The 20314-nt window shown below is 39.6% G+C and overlaps 2 protein-coding genes across 3 annotated transcripts in view; one reads left to right on the plus strand and one right to left on the minus strand.

Moving 5' to 3' along the window:
- UBE2L3 (ubiquitin conjugating enzyme E2 L3) overlaps positions 1–17422 on the plus strand; it is an 18092-nt gene extending 670 nt beyond the window's left edge. The window contains exons 2-4 of the mRNA XM_035340457.1: positions 7893–7988; positions 11727–11913; positions 15312–17422. Coding sequence (XP_035196348.1) covers positions 7893–7988; positions 11727–11913; positions 15312–15466 — 438 coding nt within the window. The 3' untranslated portion in view covers positions 15467–17422. The remainder of the gene's footprint in view (positions 1–7892; positions 7989–11726; positions 11914–15311) is intronic.
- Positions 15817–20314, minus strand: part of YDJC (YdjC chitooligosaccharide deacetylase homolog) — an 18546-nt gene continuing 14048 nt past the window's right edge. For both annotated transcript variants that reach the window (XM_035340456.1, XM_035340455.1), the window contains exon 7: positions 15817–20310. The gene's annotated coding sequence lies outside the window, so the exon portion shown is untranslated. The remainder of the gene's footprint in view (positions 20311–20314) is intronic.

Here is a 20314-nt window from a genome sequence, read left to right on the forward strand (position 1 = left end):
AGGCGCTGGGCGGGGGCCGCGCGGGTCCCTTCCCGCGGGGGGCTCCCGCGGTGACTAAGCAAAGAGGAAGGGCCGGGGGGGGGAGGAAGCGCCGCTGCCGGGACGCCGCGGGGAGCGGCCGAGCCCCGGGGCGCTGCGAGGGGTCGGCCCGCCGCCGGGGGCAGCGCCGGGAGGGAAGGGGAAGGAAGGGAGGAGGAAGGAGGGCGGCGAGGCGAAGCGCCCCGGCCTCCCTGCCCGCGGGCGGGGGGCTCGCCCCTGCCCCAGCCCTGCCCTGGGCAGCGAACGGGGCTCCGTGGCCCGGGGGCGGGAGGGATTTGTTCGGGGGGCTGTGGCGGGGGCGTTTGGAGAGAGGGCTCCGGGCGCCGCGGAGCCGGGTGAGGCCGGGGCTTATCGCGGTGAAGTCTGGACCCGGGATCAGCGGTTTCCTCACACGCTCCGGGCGCGGTGATGTTTTCGTCTTCAGCCGGCAGCTTGCTCCGAAGTGCGGGTGGAATTTCCAACACGGCTTCAACAAAGGGAACGTGTTATATGAAAGTGGTGTTTGGGCTGAGAACCTTGTTTTTCATCATCTTGTTTGAGTGCTAAGATGCTTCTTAAAAAGATAATAATTGCCCCCAAAACGTGCCGGTTTATTCTGTGTGTTGTGTATAAGTGCCAATTCATGGCACAAACTGTTTGCAGTGGAATTTGCCTAGAACACACGTACTTAGTGGCATAAAATCTAGTCATCTGTAAAATGCTGTGGTGGGACCCTACAGTATGTGCATGCCTGTAACATAAATCAATGAACTTTACAGGCTGGCCCTGTGAAACATAGGGGAAGGACCCTCAGACTGTCAGGCAATGCCTTAACCTTATTAAAAACCACCTCCCTGTGGAGTACGACAGAACCGTGCACTAGGATCTGATAGATGCACAGGTGATTCTTTTAAACTTAGTCTATTAATACAGGATGCGGACCCCCAGTAGGGCTGGAATTTGGCTGGGGTACAGAGATATTTGACGTTATATTTCCTTAACTGCACATATACATAATTAACCATTGTAGCTCGGTTGCTTTTGAAGAAAACAGTAGCTCAGTATTGCTTCGATAGGGGTAGTTTTGGCATTTTAATTGTGCTATGTAGACATTACAACTTAAATAGTAAATACATTAAGTGCAGAGTCATTCATATATATTGAATCAGTAGGAGTAAGCCTTTAATTGTCCTTAAGGATCCTGGTGAGATGACATTCATTTGTTTCATTTATGATAGCTGTTATTTTTGTCACAGCTTTAGAATCATCAATGTCTGTTCCTTTGTGCTCAGATAAGGTTCTTTGTTTCAGATGAACTGAACTGTTATTTACTATCTTTTTGCAAAGCAGCTTTTATGCTAGTTCTGAAAAATGTATTTGTTCAGAAAAGCAGCATTACTTTCTAGTTAGAGAGGAAAAAGTCTTTTATTTTTAATAGCGTAGAACATAAAAATCCGGGAGGTGAAATAAATTGTCCTTAATATTTACAGTACCTCTTGCTTTTCAGCCCCCATTCAGTTTCACTATGCTTCTTAAACATCGGTTGATACTTCAGTTTTCCACTGAAAGCATACCATAAAAATGACTTTTGATAAAGTGACGTTCTTTTCTAGAAAAACACTGTGGCAATTGCTTTTCAGAGGGAGTGGTGTAGGAAGGAAGGAGACATTGGTAACTTCCCTCTTACATTTTTACTTTCATTTTTATCGCCTTATATTTATGGACTGTGCGTGTTGTGTGCTTCTCTATGCAAGTTCAGCAGCTGTGAGCCGCTTTATTGCGTAACTTGTACATGCTATTAAATAGGCAGCCACCTTTGTGCCTTTTGCGGGGTCCAACGTGCTTTGAGCCTTCATTCATCTCAGTAGGAACGCACAGAGCTCTTGTACAGATGACGTAATGCGGATCTCTGCAGCATGATGTTTTGCAGGTCCGACCTTATCTGTATCAACCTGATATCGTTTCTTAAGTTCTAAAGTGGAAACTCATAGATCAGTAAATGACTTTCAGTCTTTCACTGTTCAAGTTTTGCAATATCGAAGGGTCTGTGGTGTTTATTTCTCAGGGCCATAGAATGATGAGAGATGATAACTAAAGGAAATCGTTTTTCAGCATGTCACTCCATTTCCTAAAAGAATAGTTGAGTATAAGCATTAACTGTCTTTCTTGGATTAAATATCTAGTTTATCTTTGGTAGCTGAGAATAAACTTTGAACCTTTTATAGGTCACATGAAGTAAAGTAATTCCCATTTCCGTAAGGTCTTGCCAACGTTTTGAAGTGCTGTAATTTTTTCTGGATGCGTGTCATGCGGCATAGTTATTCATATTAATCACAGTGGCACAAAGACTGGATGTAGTAAGTTCATAACAACGTGCTACCTGCCCACAGAAAACTGGCAGTGGGAGTATTGGTGCCACCTTGCAGGTGGAAGTGGATATCCTCTTCCGACTGTGGAATCTTCAATGTGCAAACCTCCTTGTGAAAGAAGTACTAAAAAAAAAAGTCAAGTCCTAAAAAAGTCAAGTTATAACATGCATCAGATTGTCTTGTTATCTCAGGCTCTGTGTGTGCAAGTTACATTTCATAGGCCAGAGACCTTATTTATGGCCTATTTTAGCTTTATGCCATTGACTTCATTCCATTGACGAGTCTAACTCAAGTTTTCTCTACTGTTTTTCCAAGTCTTTCCAGGAGCACACCTAGGTTAGTCAAAATGTGAAATATTCATAGCTAATGAATCACGTTCCAGCGAGATTTGAGGTGGAGTTTTGATCTATGAGCCACCATTACACCTCTTCAAAGAGCCACAGTTGTCAGATATCAACTCCTCGTGAAATGTGAGAGGTGGGAATGAGGCAGTCTTCAACAAGGGTTTGTTGTTTTGGATCATCTCTCGAGGGCGGGGGGGGGAACAGGCAAATGCAGAGTAATTAGATTTAGGAAAGCAGCACAGCTTTCTCTTCCAAAGGAGCTTCAAGACCCTTTCCCGTAAAAAATCAAATTGTCTCCAAACACTTCTGATGGGGAACACAGATCTCCAGGAGACATGCCAGAGATTTCACTCCAGTGCTTTTCACAGTTGCCACCCACTGATGTAAAACAAGCCGCTTTCCATTGGAGATCTGGAGCTAAATGATATGTGGATTGGTAGTGGGTAGTTGCAAAGGGAAGGCTATTTCGGGGCTGGATAGTCATAGTACCTGGGGTTTGAGTAGCGTGTGGTACCGACACGGGCCTTCAACTGGTGTTTTTCAGCAACATTTGAGAGGGCTGTCTGGTCCCGGGGTTGGAGCTACTTCTTTCTGTGTTGATCTGCAATATGATCAAGCTCAGGTTTCTGTAGGATCCATGCTTTTGTTTCCTGGCTTTTAGATATTGAAAGTATTTTTAGCCTTAAGAACTGAAAACATATTTAAAGAATAAGTAACAGTTATTTTCTTCTTGTTGTCACTGCTGCCATGATTGCATCGTCAAACATTTATGCAACTGTTGAACTTCATGATAAAACAGAAAAACAAAGCCCCACCCATGAACCTGCTGTGGATGGCCTGCAATTTGCAGTATGCTGCGGTCTTGTAAACAGCATAACAATTCCAAATAAAGGTGTTTTAACCACATTGCTATGGAAAAGCAACTCTACGTGGATCCAGACACTGGTTCTCAGTAGCAAGGGAAGTCTGGCTTTGAGCAGCTGTGATTGTCCCTATGGAAAAGTGAGAATACTGATGTGTTTTCCTTCTTTTGAAACTGAAAAGTGGCAAAAGGATTTATCTTAAGAAAACATTTCTGAATAAAGATCAGATGGAAAATATTCTGCCAAAAAGTAGAATTAATAAATAAAAGGTACGTGTGTATACGGGCTGTAACGTCACAGTGGAAACTTTGTAATAGCTCCTATAAGAGCTAGAATCTGTTTTGTTTTCTGTTATACTTGATTTTATTTATTTATTTATTTATTTATTTTACCTTTTTGAGCAGTATACAAGATTCAGATAATAAAATTGGCCAGCTCCTTAGCTCCTTATCAGTGATTTGGAGCCTGTTTAACTTTGTCACACTTCTCTTAGAAATTCTCTTTATGAACACGTAAACATGAATTGTAAACACAAGACCAATGAGGTTTAGAGTTACTTATTTCAGTAAACTAGTTTTCCTTTATGAATTTAATAGCATTTTGGGCTTAATGCAGAACTTAGTGAAATCAATATAGCCCTTACGCCTACTCCCATATCTTGGATTAAGCTCTTACAATTGTTAAGTCCTCACTGCATTTTCATACTGGGTTTATTTCTTTTTAGACAAGACCCTAAACATCAGAGATGCATGGGCAAAGCAGTTGCAGGATTGTGTTCAGAACCATTTTCTTCTAGTCTTGGATGGAATTTAGAGGAACTGGGAACTCTAGAAATTATTAGAGAATATATGGATTTGGGTGTATATTTAATATTTGAACTTTCTTTTTAAGAGTTGAGTACATTCTAAGCTGATGCCTTTTAATTTTCTTCTTCATTTCAAACATTTGATTTTTCAATAGCATGTAACCATTTGTGCTGTTCAAAGCCAAAATTAAAATTTTAACAATTTATTGATTGATTTTATATGAGAAAGGTAGCGCGTACTTGTAGGACTACCTTCAGACCAGATAGTACCTCTGAAACACTTTCTCCTTTTCACGCGCTGTGTATAGCGCTTTCTCTGCACATACCCATCCTACAAACATCACGTCTCAAGGGAGCCCCCTGAAATCAGAAGACATTTCTGTTTTATAAACGGGCCAACCAGTGCAGGCAGGCCACGTGCAAGGTTGATAACAGAGTAATGAAAGATGATTTAAATTCTTACTCCATGTTCTAACCTCTAGTTACGCTCCTTCTGTGCGCCTTTAATTATGTTACTTGACAAAATTAAGGGGTGGAGGACGGGAATAGGAATTAATCCATTCACTGTCTGCCTAAACTCCTAAGGGTTATTTTAAAATAAGTATTTGAACTATATCCTTTAACATCATCAAGTAATTTTTGTCTCTTTGGACTTGCTCATGTTAAATAAAGTATGAACTTTTAATCTGTGCTGTTTGATGGTATTTAGTAGCTCATTCACTCTTTTAACTGTACGTGTATGCTTTAGTTGTGTCTGCCTCTGTAATTCGGAGGCAATTTAGATCTTTATTAGGGGTTTTGTCAGTTGCAAGAAAAAAACAAACACCCCCTGCGCCCTTTGAATCCTGAGTGCTGAATCTCTTACCAGTGCTGATGAATTACGCACACAAAAAAAACTAAAAATATGAATTGCAAATATAGTATTACACTGTAAATACACTTCTAGGATGAATTGGAACCCGTCTGAAGCAAATAATTCATGCAAGTCATATCTGTGTGAGGAGAGGAATTGCTTAGTTTATACTCCTCTGCTTCCTTTTTCAGGTATTAGTTACTACCTCAAGACCCAAGGCAGCAGCAGAAGCACAGAATATAGTCCCAATGCACTGCAGTAATTTACCACTTCTTTGATTATGAAAGTGAATTCCTGCATAGGCTTAGCAAGTCATTTTAACAGAGGAAGGTGCCCTGAACACGGTTTCTGCTTCCTCTTTGCCCTGGTGTCTTCCAGGCTATTTAATTCCCTCTCCCGTGTGGAGGACTTGAGGGAAAACGGAATAATTTTTCCATATTTGTCTGAATTTTTTCTTCCTTTCATGCAACTTTTCTGAGCCTGTGATGGAAACTTCCACATGGAAGCTGCGCTCTCACTGGGACGTTTGGGGGATTTCTGTAGGTTTCCTTACACATCTAATGTTTTAAATATATTGACTAGTAAATATCTAAACCCATTTTTTTTCCCTTGTTTTAGAGGCAAACTACTTGCGTTGCATGTTCATTCATGCTTGAATGCCTTATGGTTGATCTGGCCTGTTTTGCTCCTGGTGTTTGGCGCATTACATCTGGTGCAGAAGGGGATTTATCCCTCTTACACCCTGTGGAGTAGTGGTTTGCTAGGACTTCACAGTTCTGTATGTGTAGACAGCAAGTGGCTTAGAGCAGTGTTGTGAGTTCCTTTCCTAAACCAGCCAGGATGAGCAGTGTTGGTCAGGTTCTTCCTGAGCTGATGTGCAGTGAGCATTCAAAGCCAGCTGTAAAGCGGTGTGCAGATTGGCAGTTTCAGTGGTCAAAAATGATCTCTCATACCTGTGATAATAAAGGTTATTTTCATCTGGGTACTTTGGCTTGCTCTGGATGCCTCTAAATGTGCTTCATGGGATATTTTTGTTCCGTATGTTTTCCTGCATTAAGGAAATAGGATAATCCTCTTATCCTTTAAAAAAAGCAAAACAACAACAGCAAACCGTCTGTGATATTGCACAAATCTAACAGCAGTGGAATTTGGGGATTAAGCCAGAGATCTAGACTAAGCAGCTGGTTTTAGTGTCATGAAGATTGTGTTGGGCATCGATTCAATGTCCGAGACACCAAGGTTAAAGTGCTGTGTTGTGAGTGTGCTCCTGCTTTCAGAGGTGCAGCGAGTGGAAGGGTGGATGTTCATCTTCTAGTGTGTAGCTGTCAGGATTTTTTTTTCTTTGTGCATTTGGAAATCTTGTTCCCCCCTTGTTTGTGTTTTATCGTGTTGCTAAGTTTATGCAAGAGATCACTGCAAGTATTAAATCTCTGCCAGTCAGATGCAGAAAAGGTTGTTCTATAATGAAATACAAATATTTCAGCAAAAAAAAAAATACCACAAAAAGTGATTATTTTTTTCCAGCATATGGTGCCTTTGGTTGTAGTTGGAGTTCCTATCATAAGACACAGCCTAGTTGCAGGAATGTGGCTGCACTCAGCAAAGAGCTGTGTGCTGGCAGAGTGCGCAGAAGCAACGTTTTTCCTAACGTGTGTGGCCATTCATGCATGTGCTTCCGTTTTGAAATCACCGGGAAGATTTTATGTTTCACTGGGGATGACTTGAATTGGAATTCACTTAAATTCTCTTTAAAGGTCAAACTCTAATTCAGTAGCAAAGGGCTATCACTACTGTGGGGTTAAAAAAAAAAAAAAGGAGTCTTGAGGTGTGTCTTTTTTGGTCTTAGAGCTTGAAGATGAAATACTCTGGAAAACAGCTACAGTAGGGCTTATATGCAACTTTAAATATTAAAAACAGCTAAAATATTTGTTTTGGTGATAGATCACTAAGCGATCAAAAATCATTTGACAGATGATTGGGTGCAGAAAGATGCTTTGTTCAAGAGTGATGCAGTTATGAAGAGCGGCATCTTAATACCGCTAACTCGGTACGAACCACAGCTGAAGAAGCATCTTCTTGAGTTGCTGATCTAAATAAGGCTACCTTGGGTTGGATACTTTTCTGGATTTGCATCAATTGAAGTTGATCTAACAGGAATCTGTTAGTGTATGGTTGAAATAATGGGTCTGTCTAGTGACTTTATTAGTGTTTAAAACTGTTATGAAGTAATTCTTCCAAATCAATAGTTCTCATTCAGACAAGTCCTCGGTTGCGCTTGATTTCTGTTCTTTGCTGTTATCAAAGGCATTGATTTGCATTTGAGATGTAAAAACATTATAAAATATGCTTTTTCTTATGCTGCTACATCATTGTATGTATAATGATGTTATTAACAAAGCATTTTTGTATCTTTGTGACATAACAAAAAAAAAAGCAACTGTTTTTAAATACCCTGTCTCAGAAAATTTTACTTCTCACAGGGGCAAAATTTTCTGTTTTATGTGGGTTGCCACCACTGAAATCTCAATATTCTTTAGTATTAAAGAACCCACATTGACGTGCAAGCATTCTGAAATGTTGATATGAGCATCTTGTCTAATGTTGCTATTAACTTTCGCTTACACTCTGCTTGTTTTCCAGGAGCTTGAAGAAATCCGCAAATGTGGAATGAAAAACTTCCGTAATATCCAGGTTGATGAAGCTAATTTATTGACCTGGCAAGGGCTTATTGTTCCTGTGAGTACAGATGGTTCCTTATTCTAATGAGCTTTAAAATAAAGCAATGATCATTTGTATCACAAATGCACAGCTTAGCACTGCTGTAGGTGACCATTAGACAACTTTTGCACCTTCACAGACTTCTTACTACTGTACCAACTGGCTTTCGGAGTTGTGGTTTTCTGGGCATTTAATGTGGCGCTAGATTTAATTCTTGGTTCTCTTTAGGCTTCTCCTATAATCTTAGGCGAATACTGTAATCTTCCTTTCTCACTTTACTTGAATGTCTTGTGTGGTTTTGTTCTATCCATGTCTGATTACGTTAGTGGGTGTTTCTCATACTCCTGTGAAGAAAAATCCATATGTAATTGAAAGAAATTCTAGACTTCTCTGATCGATACCTGGCTGGATGCTGCGCAGCTGTAGGCCTGGTCCAACAGAGGGCTGCAACTGGCAAGGGCTGGGGCTCAGTGATGGCACAGGGATAGTTGGAAAAGGTTTGGGAAAGGGAAGGCAGGTTCATTTTGTAGTTTATTACGTTAATCTGAAAGTACAAAATCTACATCATGGGATAAATTCTGAGTTGTGAATACTTCGTTTACTTCTCAATAGCTTTTGGTGTGTCTTTGGCTTTCAGTTGTTTTTTTGGTTGGTTGGATTGTTTTGTTTGTAACTGACTGTATTTTTAGAACAAAATTTAGTATTGGAAAAAGTTTGATGCAAGGAAAAGGTTTGGATTCTCAGAACTGAACTCTTTAAATTGAAGTCGTGGATTTTCACCTCCTTTATTTTCCACAGCCATGGCTCACGCTTACTTAGTTACGTGAGCTACTCGAATGTCTGCAGCAATAGAAGCCGTGCCAGTAGAGCATCAGTGCTGCTTTTCCTTGAGTACAACCTAAAAGGTCTCCTGACTAGCGTAAATCTGTCTTCTTAAAACACTTTGAAACATCAGTCTGGCAGTGCCTGTACTGTGTTAGCTGAAGGGCATTCCCAAACTTGGATCATGCAGTCTCTGCTGAGATAATTGTGAGGCCTTTGAACTCGAGGTATTGTAAAACAGATTGAGTTTACTCTTTACATGTGTTTCTGCAAGTAATTCTAGTGGTTGAGGTTATTCTCGCAAATAAAGCAAGCAGGATTTGACACTAGAATTTGGCATAGCTGAGAAGCAGCACGCTTTGTAAGGCACTCCGATGGTTGTGGTTCATGTGTAACAGGATAGTGTTCTGATAATACTTTGAAGTTGCTAAGTGTGGCTAATAAAGCCAAACACCAGAAAGTTTATTCCTGTTAAAATTTGCAGTACATGGTGTACTACTATTTTTAATAGCTTCTGCTCACCAGAGTATGAGCATGAACTTGGTGTTTTCAAAGATTCACATCGCAAGTGTTTAAGCATCATTGCGATGAACCACACTTTATGCTTGCCTTTTGCTTTATACTGTGCCCTGTTGCAAGGGAAATATCCATAAATTCATTACTGGTGTAGATAAGAGGGAATTTTGTCACAAAATCTACGTTTATTACAGTAATTGATAGCTACGTGTTATAAGTGTTGAAGGAGTAGTATGGATGACTGTTTGGAGGAAACACTAAAAACGATGCTTTCTATGAAGCATAATTTTTTAGCTATTTCACTCATGGGGTTGGTGGCTTAAAAGTGTCAAATACAAACTGTTTGCAAGTATAGGTTGTTGGTTTTTGTTTGTTTTCCTGAGTTGTTGCTTTTGAAGTTTTACTTGCTGTTTCCATTCTTGTTCTTGGTAAGGGTTTAATGACATACTACTCATGTTTTAGTCGAACTAACTGGTTACTGATTATTAAACTCTGTAACTAGGCATTATTTTGGTCGGTTTCTTAATGAAAGTGTTAAAAGATACAAAGGTTGGTATTTCGGCATGTTCATGCAGAATTACTGTGAAAAATACTGCTCTAAAAACCTTTACTGTATGTATCATATTTTAGTCTTTGGAAAAACTGTTAGTTTTCCAGAGTGTTCAGCTGAGCTTGTCAACATGTTTTCCTGTTCTAAATCCTAGAATAGGGCACCTTATGTACCCATGTTGAGAAGGTACACTGTTTGTCTCCAACAAGACTTCAGGCTCCTTGCTCTTGTAAGAGGGACTGTTGGTGTACCATGAATTTCATTTTACTTTACCATAGCAGGCAGTTTTCATAAACTTTTGCAGAGCAAAATACTCTAGGTGAATGCAGGTCAACTGCTTGCCATCTGTGTTTCAGCATTTATAATTCTGGTTCTCTCCCTTGTCAGTATCAGCATAAATGTAACCAACTATTGGACATTAGTTGCTGGAAGAGTCTGTGTTTTGTCTAGTGAAAAGATGAGCAAGCCTTTTACATACATTTTTAGTTAAATTTATTGGTGAGTTATAGTGAAAAACTGTTCTGACTGAGAGAGAGTCAAGCAGAAAATGGATATTTTTAAGCCAGGTCAGTTCCTGTATCAGTTCATTGAACATCCTCACAAATTCTAGCATGTGATGGAGGTAAGAACAAGTGAAAGGTGTGGGAAGAGGGCATTAAGTGCTGAAATTGTCACTGTGACCAGAAAGGTACTTGTTAAACTTACCAGGCTTTTGATTGTTTCGATAAAAAGTGATTTTAAGGCACTTCACTTACCTCTAACCTTGACTCAAAAAGTTGTGCTTTATTTCTTAGAAATGCACAACCAGCCTTCCCCATGTGGATGAAACTAAAATAAAACTTTAATAAAACGCTCCTTACTCCCAAGTATTGGTAAAGCTTTTTTTTTAATTCGTGGGTGGGTTTGATTGAAGGAAATGATCTGATGGGTTGTGAAGGATGCGTGTGATTGTACTTAACACAAACTGGAAACATTAAATCTTCAACTGTTTTTTTTCAAGTACCTGGAAAGGCTTCATGGCAGTGTTTGTTTTCGTTGCAGAAGGGCATTTTCATCAGCTTGAAATGTAGCAATAACTTACTTTTCTTCTGCCTTTCTTCTGCAGTTCATATTTGAAACAATATCAATAGTCTAACAGGTTTTCTAAATGAGGTTCTAGGCATTGTTTTTTTCTGTTACAGCAGGAAGATCTACTTTGCCTACTTCACAGTTCTTTCGTCGTACTCCTTCAAAAATGATCTGATAACACTGGGTGCTAAAACTGCATACAAATTCAGAATGTTCTCATCAGCAGACGCAGTGAATATCTATCTTTAGTACAAATGAACGCTCAGCAGATTTTTATGTAGTCAGCACAAAAAGGTTTTCAGAATGCATAGGGAAATCTGACAAATCAAACTGCTTTGCTGCTCCAGCCACCATGTTGTGAGCCACACACAAAATAACTAGCTTTAGAGAAACCAGTTTCCTTGCCAGGTTTCCTGTTTGTATCTCAGAAAGGGTTTACAATGTGTTTTGTTTTGTTTTGTTTTTTTGACATACAAAGGTGTGGGAATAAAAGTACTTATTAGATAGATCTCTGATCATGGAGTTGATGATATCGGGTGCTTTCCTACTAGTAGAAATGTCAGCCTGCTTCAGAACAGTGATAATTCTCCTTTTCCAGGGTAAATACAAAGATAGAGGTTGTATTGCTTCTTTCTTACCAAATTGGTTCTGATGTTTCCTGACACATGGACATGTCAGTGTGTTTGGGGAAAAAAGTGCTTTAAAAAGAGGTCATTTGATAGATTGAAGCCTGGAGGTTGCTTTTTCTTACATTTTGTTGGAATATGCTACATTCTTGATGTTTTGTTATCTTGTTGCAGGACAATCCTCCATATGACAAAGGAGCCTTCAGAATCGAAATCAACTTTCCAGCAGAATATCCATTCAAACCTCCTAAGATTACATTTAAAACAAAGATCTATCACCCTAACATCGATGAAAAGGGTCAGGTTTGTCTGCCAGTAATTAGTGCTGAAAACTGGAAGCCAGCAACCAAAACTGACCAAGGTAGGAGTCCATGGGGGAAAAAATGGGTATGAAGAGACTTTGCATTGTGTGTTTGAAGCTAGTAGCGTTTCACCTTGTCAGGCAGTCACTGCTTTCCTGAGTGTGTCTGTTTCCATAAGCTTTGCGTCATGAATCACATGTTGTGAGCATAGTGCACAACTCTTTTGGAATCTCGTTTTGTTATTAGAACCTAAGGTAATGACACTGACTTGTGGCATTTCCACCTCCAGGAAACCACAAAACTTAATGACTGATGAGTTTGTTAAGGTGGTAGCTCATGGTATTTTAGAAAAAAAAAAAAAAAAAGGTATTTCTCGTCGTAGTCTGCAGAGAATGGTGATGGTATTACTTTGTGTTTAGCTTTAAATAGTGACTTCATAATCCAGATGTGTTGTTTGCCTTGTTTGGTTAAGCAAAAACTAAATTATAACACAAATTAACTCCTAGCTCTTAAACAATCACTGCTGTGAGGCTTAGTGTGTGGAGTGTCTTTGGATACAAATTTCACTATTTTCAAGTAAAAGTTTCACCTGGTTCTTGGCCAGATTGAGAGTATGACATGAATAGGCTTTGTCTGTTGTTGTTCCTGTTGGGGTGAGAATTTCATTTTTTTCTGGCAGGGAGCAATAAATTTGATATTACGTGATTACTACTGTACGCTTAAAAAAAAAAAGGCAAGCATTCTTGCAATAACTGCATGTTTTATAACAAGTTGAATGCAAATCAGTAGCAGTTTAATCCAGTGCAAGGAATTCAATCGCACTGATATGTCTTGGTCTGTAGGAAAAAGTATTTTCATCTTCCAGGCTCTTTAGGATTATTTTCATGTGAACCTTGTCCCTGATAGTAAACAATGCTCTAGTTAAGATTTCTTTTCTGTATATTTTCTACGCTAATAAAACTGCTTAGTTAGCACCAGCTCACCCCAATGACAAAACAAAATATATGTATATATTTCTTTTGGAAAAGAATGAGCAGTTGAATGTTGGGGGGGAAGTGGGGACAGAAGCAAAAATAACCTGTTAAATAGATAGTGAATATCTTGCAATTTGTTCTAGATTTTCCCTAGATTATGTAGGACAAAGATCCTTTGGAAAAATGAAATTGAAGCAATGTGTAGAAGGTTTCTGTGAACAACTTAGTAGTTGTCTTAACTAGAGAAGGCTAACAAGTTGAAGTAAAGGAACGACTTAGTGGCTCCACCTGGCTGGAAGTGTGAGTTGGCATCAGCTGGAACTACTGAGGAAATCATTTGCACATGGGAAATAATGTTTCCTGAAGAAGTGAAATTCTCTTTTTCTGAGAAAAGCAATACAAAGTACCTTAAGATTAGAATTTGGAACAAGTCTTGGGTACCAAAATATTTCAAATTTCTCATTCTGCTGTTTTATGGTCTTTCGTGCATCTTTTTTCCTCTTTAAGAAGTCATTTTAGTGTCAATGTCTGATGCTGTTAATTCATCTTTGTATGAGCCTGCACCAGTATCATTACAGCTGTGCTTGAGCGTCTGTCCCCTTTTCTGTAGGACTCTTCTGCTCAGAAAAATAAACTCCAGTTTGTTTGCTGTGTAGGCCTTTTTCAGGCAATAAGGCAACGTTATTAGTATGGGTATCAAAGTAATTGGTTTTGATCAGTCAAGTGTCAGAGAATAGAGAAATGGGGTTTATCACAGATCATTAACTCATCTTTCGTATTATGATTACATTTGAACTTTTTTATTAAGTTAGCTTAATACTAACAGCCTACTGTGACGGTACGGTTTTAAGATGCTGTGGCTGTTGAGACAAATACTGGTTTTAGGAATTTAGGGAATTAGGGAAAATGCTAATTTTTCCTGGTTTGTGTGTTAACTTTCTGTAAAGTGTTACTGGATTATTATAGTGGTTTTTTTTTTATGTTTTACTGAGTGAAAATGGTTGCATACAGTACTGATCCTAGTCTTGTAAGTAAACAGTAGCAATATGATGACAGTTTTCAGAAGTACAGGACAGGCAAGTTGCTGTGAAGTAAGCTAGTAACAGTTCTGCCTTCCTTAGATGGTTTGTTACAGTTTAAGCTGTGAGTTATGTTAAGAAATGTTCCTGCTTGGCAATACACTGACAACCTTACTTCTTGGGAGTTTGTTTTGAGAGGTGTGTCCCTCCTTTGCGTCAGGTAAGGGTAGAAAAGAGTATGTGTGTGAGATTTGTGCTCTGAAAGAAGCTGCTCTAGCATCTACCAGAGTGGTAGGTACTGAAGGAACTTGTATTGCCAAACCAGGGAGAATGCAGTTAAACTGGTAGGTAGCAGTTTCAAAACAAACAGCGCCTGACTTTTCATACAACGTGTAGTTCTGTGTGGAGCTCCCTGCCACTGGATGTTGTGGCTCTCAGTATTTGAGGTGAATTCAGGAGGCTGGCTGTGGTGTGCAATGCATGCAGTTATCAGGTGCGGTACGCTTGCTTTAAAATATCTTGGTACTGCTTTGTGTTGCTCTGGATAGCCCAAACGTACTTCAAGTGGAGTGTTGTTGTTGTTGTACAGAGAGATGCATTTTCTGTGTCCTGTCTGTAGGCTTGCCCTGTTAGACACCTACCTCTCAGTGGATGGATATCAGATCTCAGGATTGTTGTAACCAATTTAGCTTTAAATGGTCATGAGAACGTATATGAGGAAAATGTAGCAATAAATGTCGTAGCAGTATGTGAGGTTCATTGTATAAATGTGAAGTACGATTTAGTTATTGTAAGAATGACTTCCTTTGACAGAGATGGGGAATGCTGATGAAATGGCTGTGAACAGTAAAAAGCATCTTACAGTTCTAATCCATTTGTTTTCTGCAGTATATGTCTACTCGGAGATATATATATGGCAGCTTAGAATAATGACAAGACTTGTCTGCTGTTTGTAGGGGAAGTAAGAGTCATAGAAAAATATAAAGCTGAAAAAATGCTTTCCTGAAGCAGGCCAATTAGAACGGAATGGTTTAATTCATAGTGACAGGTGTCAGGAAAAAATGCTTCACAATGGAAATTCCAGAGTTCTCTTCATCCAGTCCATTTTACATGAGCTTGTCTGTGAAACTTAGTTTCCTTCTTAGCTGTGTGAAAAGTATTTCATAGATAGGATGCTAATTACATGGGAAATAATTTGTAGTGCATTTTGATCTATGCTGAGTAGTTGATCTTGCTTACAGATACGATTTTCTGGTACTCATTCACTGTCATCAAACTCAGTCTTGGCATACTGCTATAGCTCGTTCGTGCAATACCTTGCTCTGCTCTAGAAAAGACCCTAGATTTTTAGGGGTATATTTAAATGCAGTTAAAGTTGTTTTCATATTGGGGAATTTTGCATATGTTTTGATACTAAAGATGAACCATCTTAGTTTCTGACAATATTTATACTTTTTTTGACAGTAATCCAGTCCCTCATAGCACTGGTGAATGATCCACAGCCCGAGCATCCCCTTCGGGCTGACCTAGCTGAAGAATACTCTAAGGACCGTAAAAAATTCTGTAAGAACGCTGAAGAGTTTACAAAGAAATATGGTGAAAAGCGACCAGTGGACTAAAATCTGACACAGTTGATGTCAGCAACGTATGCTAGAAGATCGGAGCAGTGCATTTGAGACACCCCGTAAAGCAGGACTCTATGGAAAATTGACAAGTGCCACCTTTCGGTGTTAACTTGTGGCTGTTACTAACTTTCTACAGTTTTCTTAATCAAAAGTGGGCTAGGTAACCTGTAAAGAAAGGATTAAAAATTTAAGATGTTCTAGTTCTGCTTTCTTTGTTTAAAAATCACTGCTTCAATATACTTTAAAGTATGCTGTTTTCTTTTTCTTGTCAGAATTTATCAAAAATATCTTAGACTTATATTCTGCCCTTAAATTGAAAAGGTTGTGGCTGTCATTTTTTTTTTCTTGCAGTTCCCACTATCCTGAGTTCACTTAATTCTTCATTGAATTTTCTCTCCTTCCCCAAACTGATGTCTTAGAAAAAAATTCCCAGTTCTGGCAGAAAATGATTGAGTGTTTGGCAGTTTTGTTTACTTTTCTCTTTGAACATTGCACTGTGCTTTTTGGGACTTGCTGCAAGTTCCCTTTAACTTCAGTTTGTAACATAATAAACAAAAAACAAACCCCACAAATACAATCAGAAATAATGTCCAGGTCTTATGTAAATCTGGCTGGTGTTACCACAAAATGTTTATTAAACGGGGAAACCCAAGTTTTTGTGTGCGTGATTGAATTAAAATATGGCTTATGTCCTGCTTTTGGAAAACTTTGGAAAAAAAAATCCGTAGCAAACAAGTAGTGGAATGTGATTACAAACTCCTTTCACTTCTATTCTTTAGGCCTATGCAGAGTAGCTAGGAAAACATGCACAGAACATTGCTACCAGTTCCAGAAACTGAGGACCAAGAGGTACCAAAGTAATAAACTGTTCTTGAGTCAAAAGTCAGTATTTTAGAAATAATTTTGATTTTAGAAATAATTTTGAATTCAAATACTAAATCTGTCAGCACTGCTAGTTATCTGAGTATGTTTTCTCATCAGAATGCATATGGAACATCTGTGCTTTAGGGGATGGCACTCATGCCACTTCCCTGCCCAGTTGCTGTACAGTTCTTAAAATAGTATGAGAATAGGATTAAGCAATAAACTGTAATAGAGTACACTTCACTACTGCTGTTCCTGTGTTTTAAAAATACACGTTAGATGGTTTAATGAGTACTTCAAGTATTGTTCTATCACTCTAACTTAATCAGGCAGAGCTCTTTTCCCTTTGCTCCAGGGCACGCCCATGCTGAAGGCTGCCCTTTCTGCTCCGAACTGAGCATCCCCTACTCTCTCTATTGCTTTTCTTCAGCCTGCCTGTCCTAAATCTAAGTGTGATCATAGCTCCACAGTCAAACTGCCATACAGTCAAACTGCCTTCTCTTCCCCGCCTGTGGAATTGGGGTATGTTAATGAGCAACACGTTTCCAGAAATCCATGGGTATCTGGGAGTACATATCACGCTGATGTGCAGGAAGTTGAACTAGAAAATCCCTCGCACCCAGATGTTTGTTTTTACTCCTAAATTCAGTTTTAATACAGCCTCTGCAACCTTTCAGAACTAGTGTGTCAAGCGGTAGGTCTCTTTTTTTGGTTTTTAATGTATTGTATATTTGCTATTTCTTCATTCACTCCTCTCATCCAGCTTTTATTTCAGACTTAGTGTAAACAATGACAGCCCAGTACCTCACCTCTGTTGAAAGTAAATTTTTTTATAAGTTAGGGAGCTAAGAAATTTTATGTTTAAGTGTTCTTAGACAGATTCTTTGGCAGGTAAATAAAGTTAAACCACATTCACCTTATTTACGGAAACTTGCATTTCCTAAGTGTTTTCAGGCTTGTGAGAGCACTGTCTATTACCAAATTTTCACATCTTTGTGTCTTCATTTGCAGAAAGTTGGTACTGATTTTGTTTCATTCACGCTCACTTGGATTCATAATAAAATAATGCCAAATTATCTGTCAAAATCTGAAGTGTGTGTAACTTCTGCACCAGATGAGTCACTGTACCTTTTGATCATGTCTGCTGGCGTGGAAACTTTCCATTCTTTAAATTTGCTTTTTTTATTATTATTTAAAACAACTCTGGCACTAGTTTGCTGCCATCATTACTACTAAACAATATACTTTCTGGTTGTAAGCCTCTCAGGTTAAAGACTGCATTTCGTTGAATCAGTGTGACTTGGATGCCACTGAAAGGGAACTGGAAGGGCTGTGTAATTCAAGGAGCTGCAGCTGATTCATGCAGGCCTATAGCAGTGCTATACACCGGCTACTCCAATTCATCTGTAAAGATCATGTAGAAGACAGGTGTTACTATCAGTTCTCGTTGTGTGTTCTTCATAGCTCAATTTCTAAACTATGAGGTGTGTAACATAAATAATGGCTGTTGTCTGTAGGTGGCCCTCGGAAAGAAAGATGAGACATCAAATACTGTACTGTATGGTTGAAGTTGGGGGGGTAGGGGAGAAGTCAAATCCTTTGTTAACTCAGGAAATCAAGCTCTTGTGCTCTTTGGTTCCCTAAGCCATGCTGAATTCTAAACATGCAGTTTAAAATCCAAAATAAAAACAACATACTGGTGAAACGACACCCAGGAGCACTGGTATAGGCTTTCTGCAATTCCATACTGCTACCCTAATAAAAATTGCTCTCAACGGTGGTGTGGCATGGTTTTGTTTTCAGACTTTTTTTAAGTATCTTGATCCAGCGTCATTCACATGTAGTGGTCTGAATGCATTTTTAATTTGAACTCAATGTTGTTTTTAAAGCTTTTATAGAACTGCTGAGAAAACTTCGCCCTGTGCATTTTGTGCAATTGAAAGGTTTCTTATATAGAAGTCCTTTAGTAGTTCTTTATTCATTTTCCCATTTAAAACTCGTTTGAATTTAAAAGAAAATTTGTGTTTCAATGCTGTTTGCTTAAGAATCCGGTATTTATAGAATGTTCTTAACAATACAGAACCAACTCGGGTTAAGACCGCTGTCATCATGTCAATTTCCATGTTGAGCTAGCGGAAAATGCACACAAGTCAAAATGTTGTAACCTATCGATTGTGATCAGAGCAAATTTATTAATTAGGATATGGTGCGATTTAAAAGTTAAAAATAAGGTTAAAATTTGTACATCAAAATACGGCTCCATTACGTTAAAAGCTGAGTGCGATCAGCTAAGCTGTGTTGGTGTCAGGCATACTGCTGTACGTAAGATACCATCAGTCACTAGATGGCACTCACACGTCTCACCGCGCTCAGCATCTTCAGTCACCTTCCACAGGTTTACCATCTCTTTTTTTCAGGTTCTGTTACCACCACAAACATAAACTTCACCATCAAACACCAATGGGGCAAGCTACAGAAGTTGTCATTCCATGTGCTAGCTACTACTGTAACCTGAAACTGCTTTGTGTAGCACTGGCACAGTGTGGCAGGTGTTTGTTTTAAACTGTGATAGTCATTTAGGAAATAGCCTGAAAAAATATTTATAAAATGTCCTTGGTGATGTTTTTTTTTATTTGTACAGAACAAAAACTCCCTCAGCTGACCAAAAGGAAAGGTGAGCTGGTTCCCATTAATGGTACAAAGGATGTTCTTTTGGCATTCTGCAGGTGATCACCCTTAGAGTGGATACTTGAGTGTTTTTTAGCTAAAAGTCAAAACAGAAGTCTCTTGAAGCGTTACAGTAGAAAAAGGCCTGAGTTTATTCTTCATTTAAAAGAATGATGGTCATATTGAAATTTTTAATTTTTTAAAAACAGTTAAAAGTAATGCTAAGTAGAGTGCTTTTGTGCAGAAAATTAGTGTAAACAATAGTTTTTCCCCACATGAAAGTTACGAGCAAGTGACAGGGCCACAGTTTAAAATGGAGTTAAAACATGGGATTACTAGGGCTTGTTGGAGTTCAAATGCTTTCATGATTGGAATAAAAATGAACAAAGGTACAAGGACTTTGTCCACTTGAGAACTTGCTGCTAGCTGGTGGACAGCCATCCCATGCATTTTTCATGGCAGGCAGCGAGCGGGCAGCGCAGTAATGGGTGCTGGTGAGCTCTTACATGCGGCAGCTACCGAAGCAGCAGCAGCTGGGTCAACAGTTGCTGTTCCTGCAAAGTCATCCAAAAAAAAAAAAGTCTGAAAGGGCTGTCACTGATGGGTACTCTCCTGTGATGGCTCTGTGCTGAGGAACAAAAATAGAAGGAGCCTTAAGTGGTGCTGACCGGGGACTTCCATGGAGCATGGCAGTACTCACCATCAGGCTAAAACCACGATCTGACTGCTGTGACTGGGGAAATGCTCCGAAGTAATGTGCCCTTGGCACTGACATGCAGGCACAAGTAGCAGGTAAGGGTCCATGCAGCAAGACTGTGCGTTAAGAAAATGAAATGTTGCCGGTTTCTAGTCCCCCTGTAGCCAGCCTACAATGATGGGTTGTTCCAAAGCATTTGCTACCCAGCATGTGGGTTTGGTGTTTGTTTTGGCAAATAAGTTCAGAAATGAAAAACATTGCTGAAACAGAAATGCTCGTGCTCCTTGGTCTCACAGCAAAGCATCTTCGTGCCGTTTGCCATCACGTCGGCCAGAATTGACCTCTGGTAGGGTGACCTGACCTTTGCTGCCACGCTGGTGCCACGGCATGGTGCGTGAGTGGGCTACACTGAAAAGAGCTGTAACGTTCAAAGCAGATGCTGTGACCTAAAAACTGGGCTTTGGGGTACTGCCTGTCACCGCTCACGGGGTGTGGCACCTTCCATCAAAGGGCTAACACCATCCCTAGGCCATCCCCAGCTCCTGTCAGGGAGGTAGCACAAACAGCAGCGGGCTGGCTTCTGCGCATCCTCAAAGAACAAACAATGTGTGTAT

The sequence above is a fragment of the Oxyura jamaicensis genome, chromosome 15, assembly GCF_011077185.1.
Source record: "Oxyura jamaicensis isolate SHBP4307 breed ruddy duck chromosome 15, BPBGC_Ojam_1.0, whole genome shotgun sequence".
In the NCBI taxonomy this organism is placed as follows: domain Eukaryota; kingdom Metazoa; phylum Chordata; class Aves; order Anseriformes; family Anatidae; genus Oxyura; species Oxyura jamaicensis.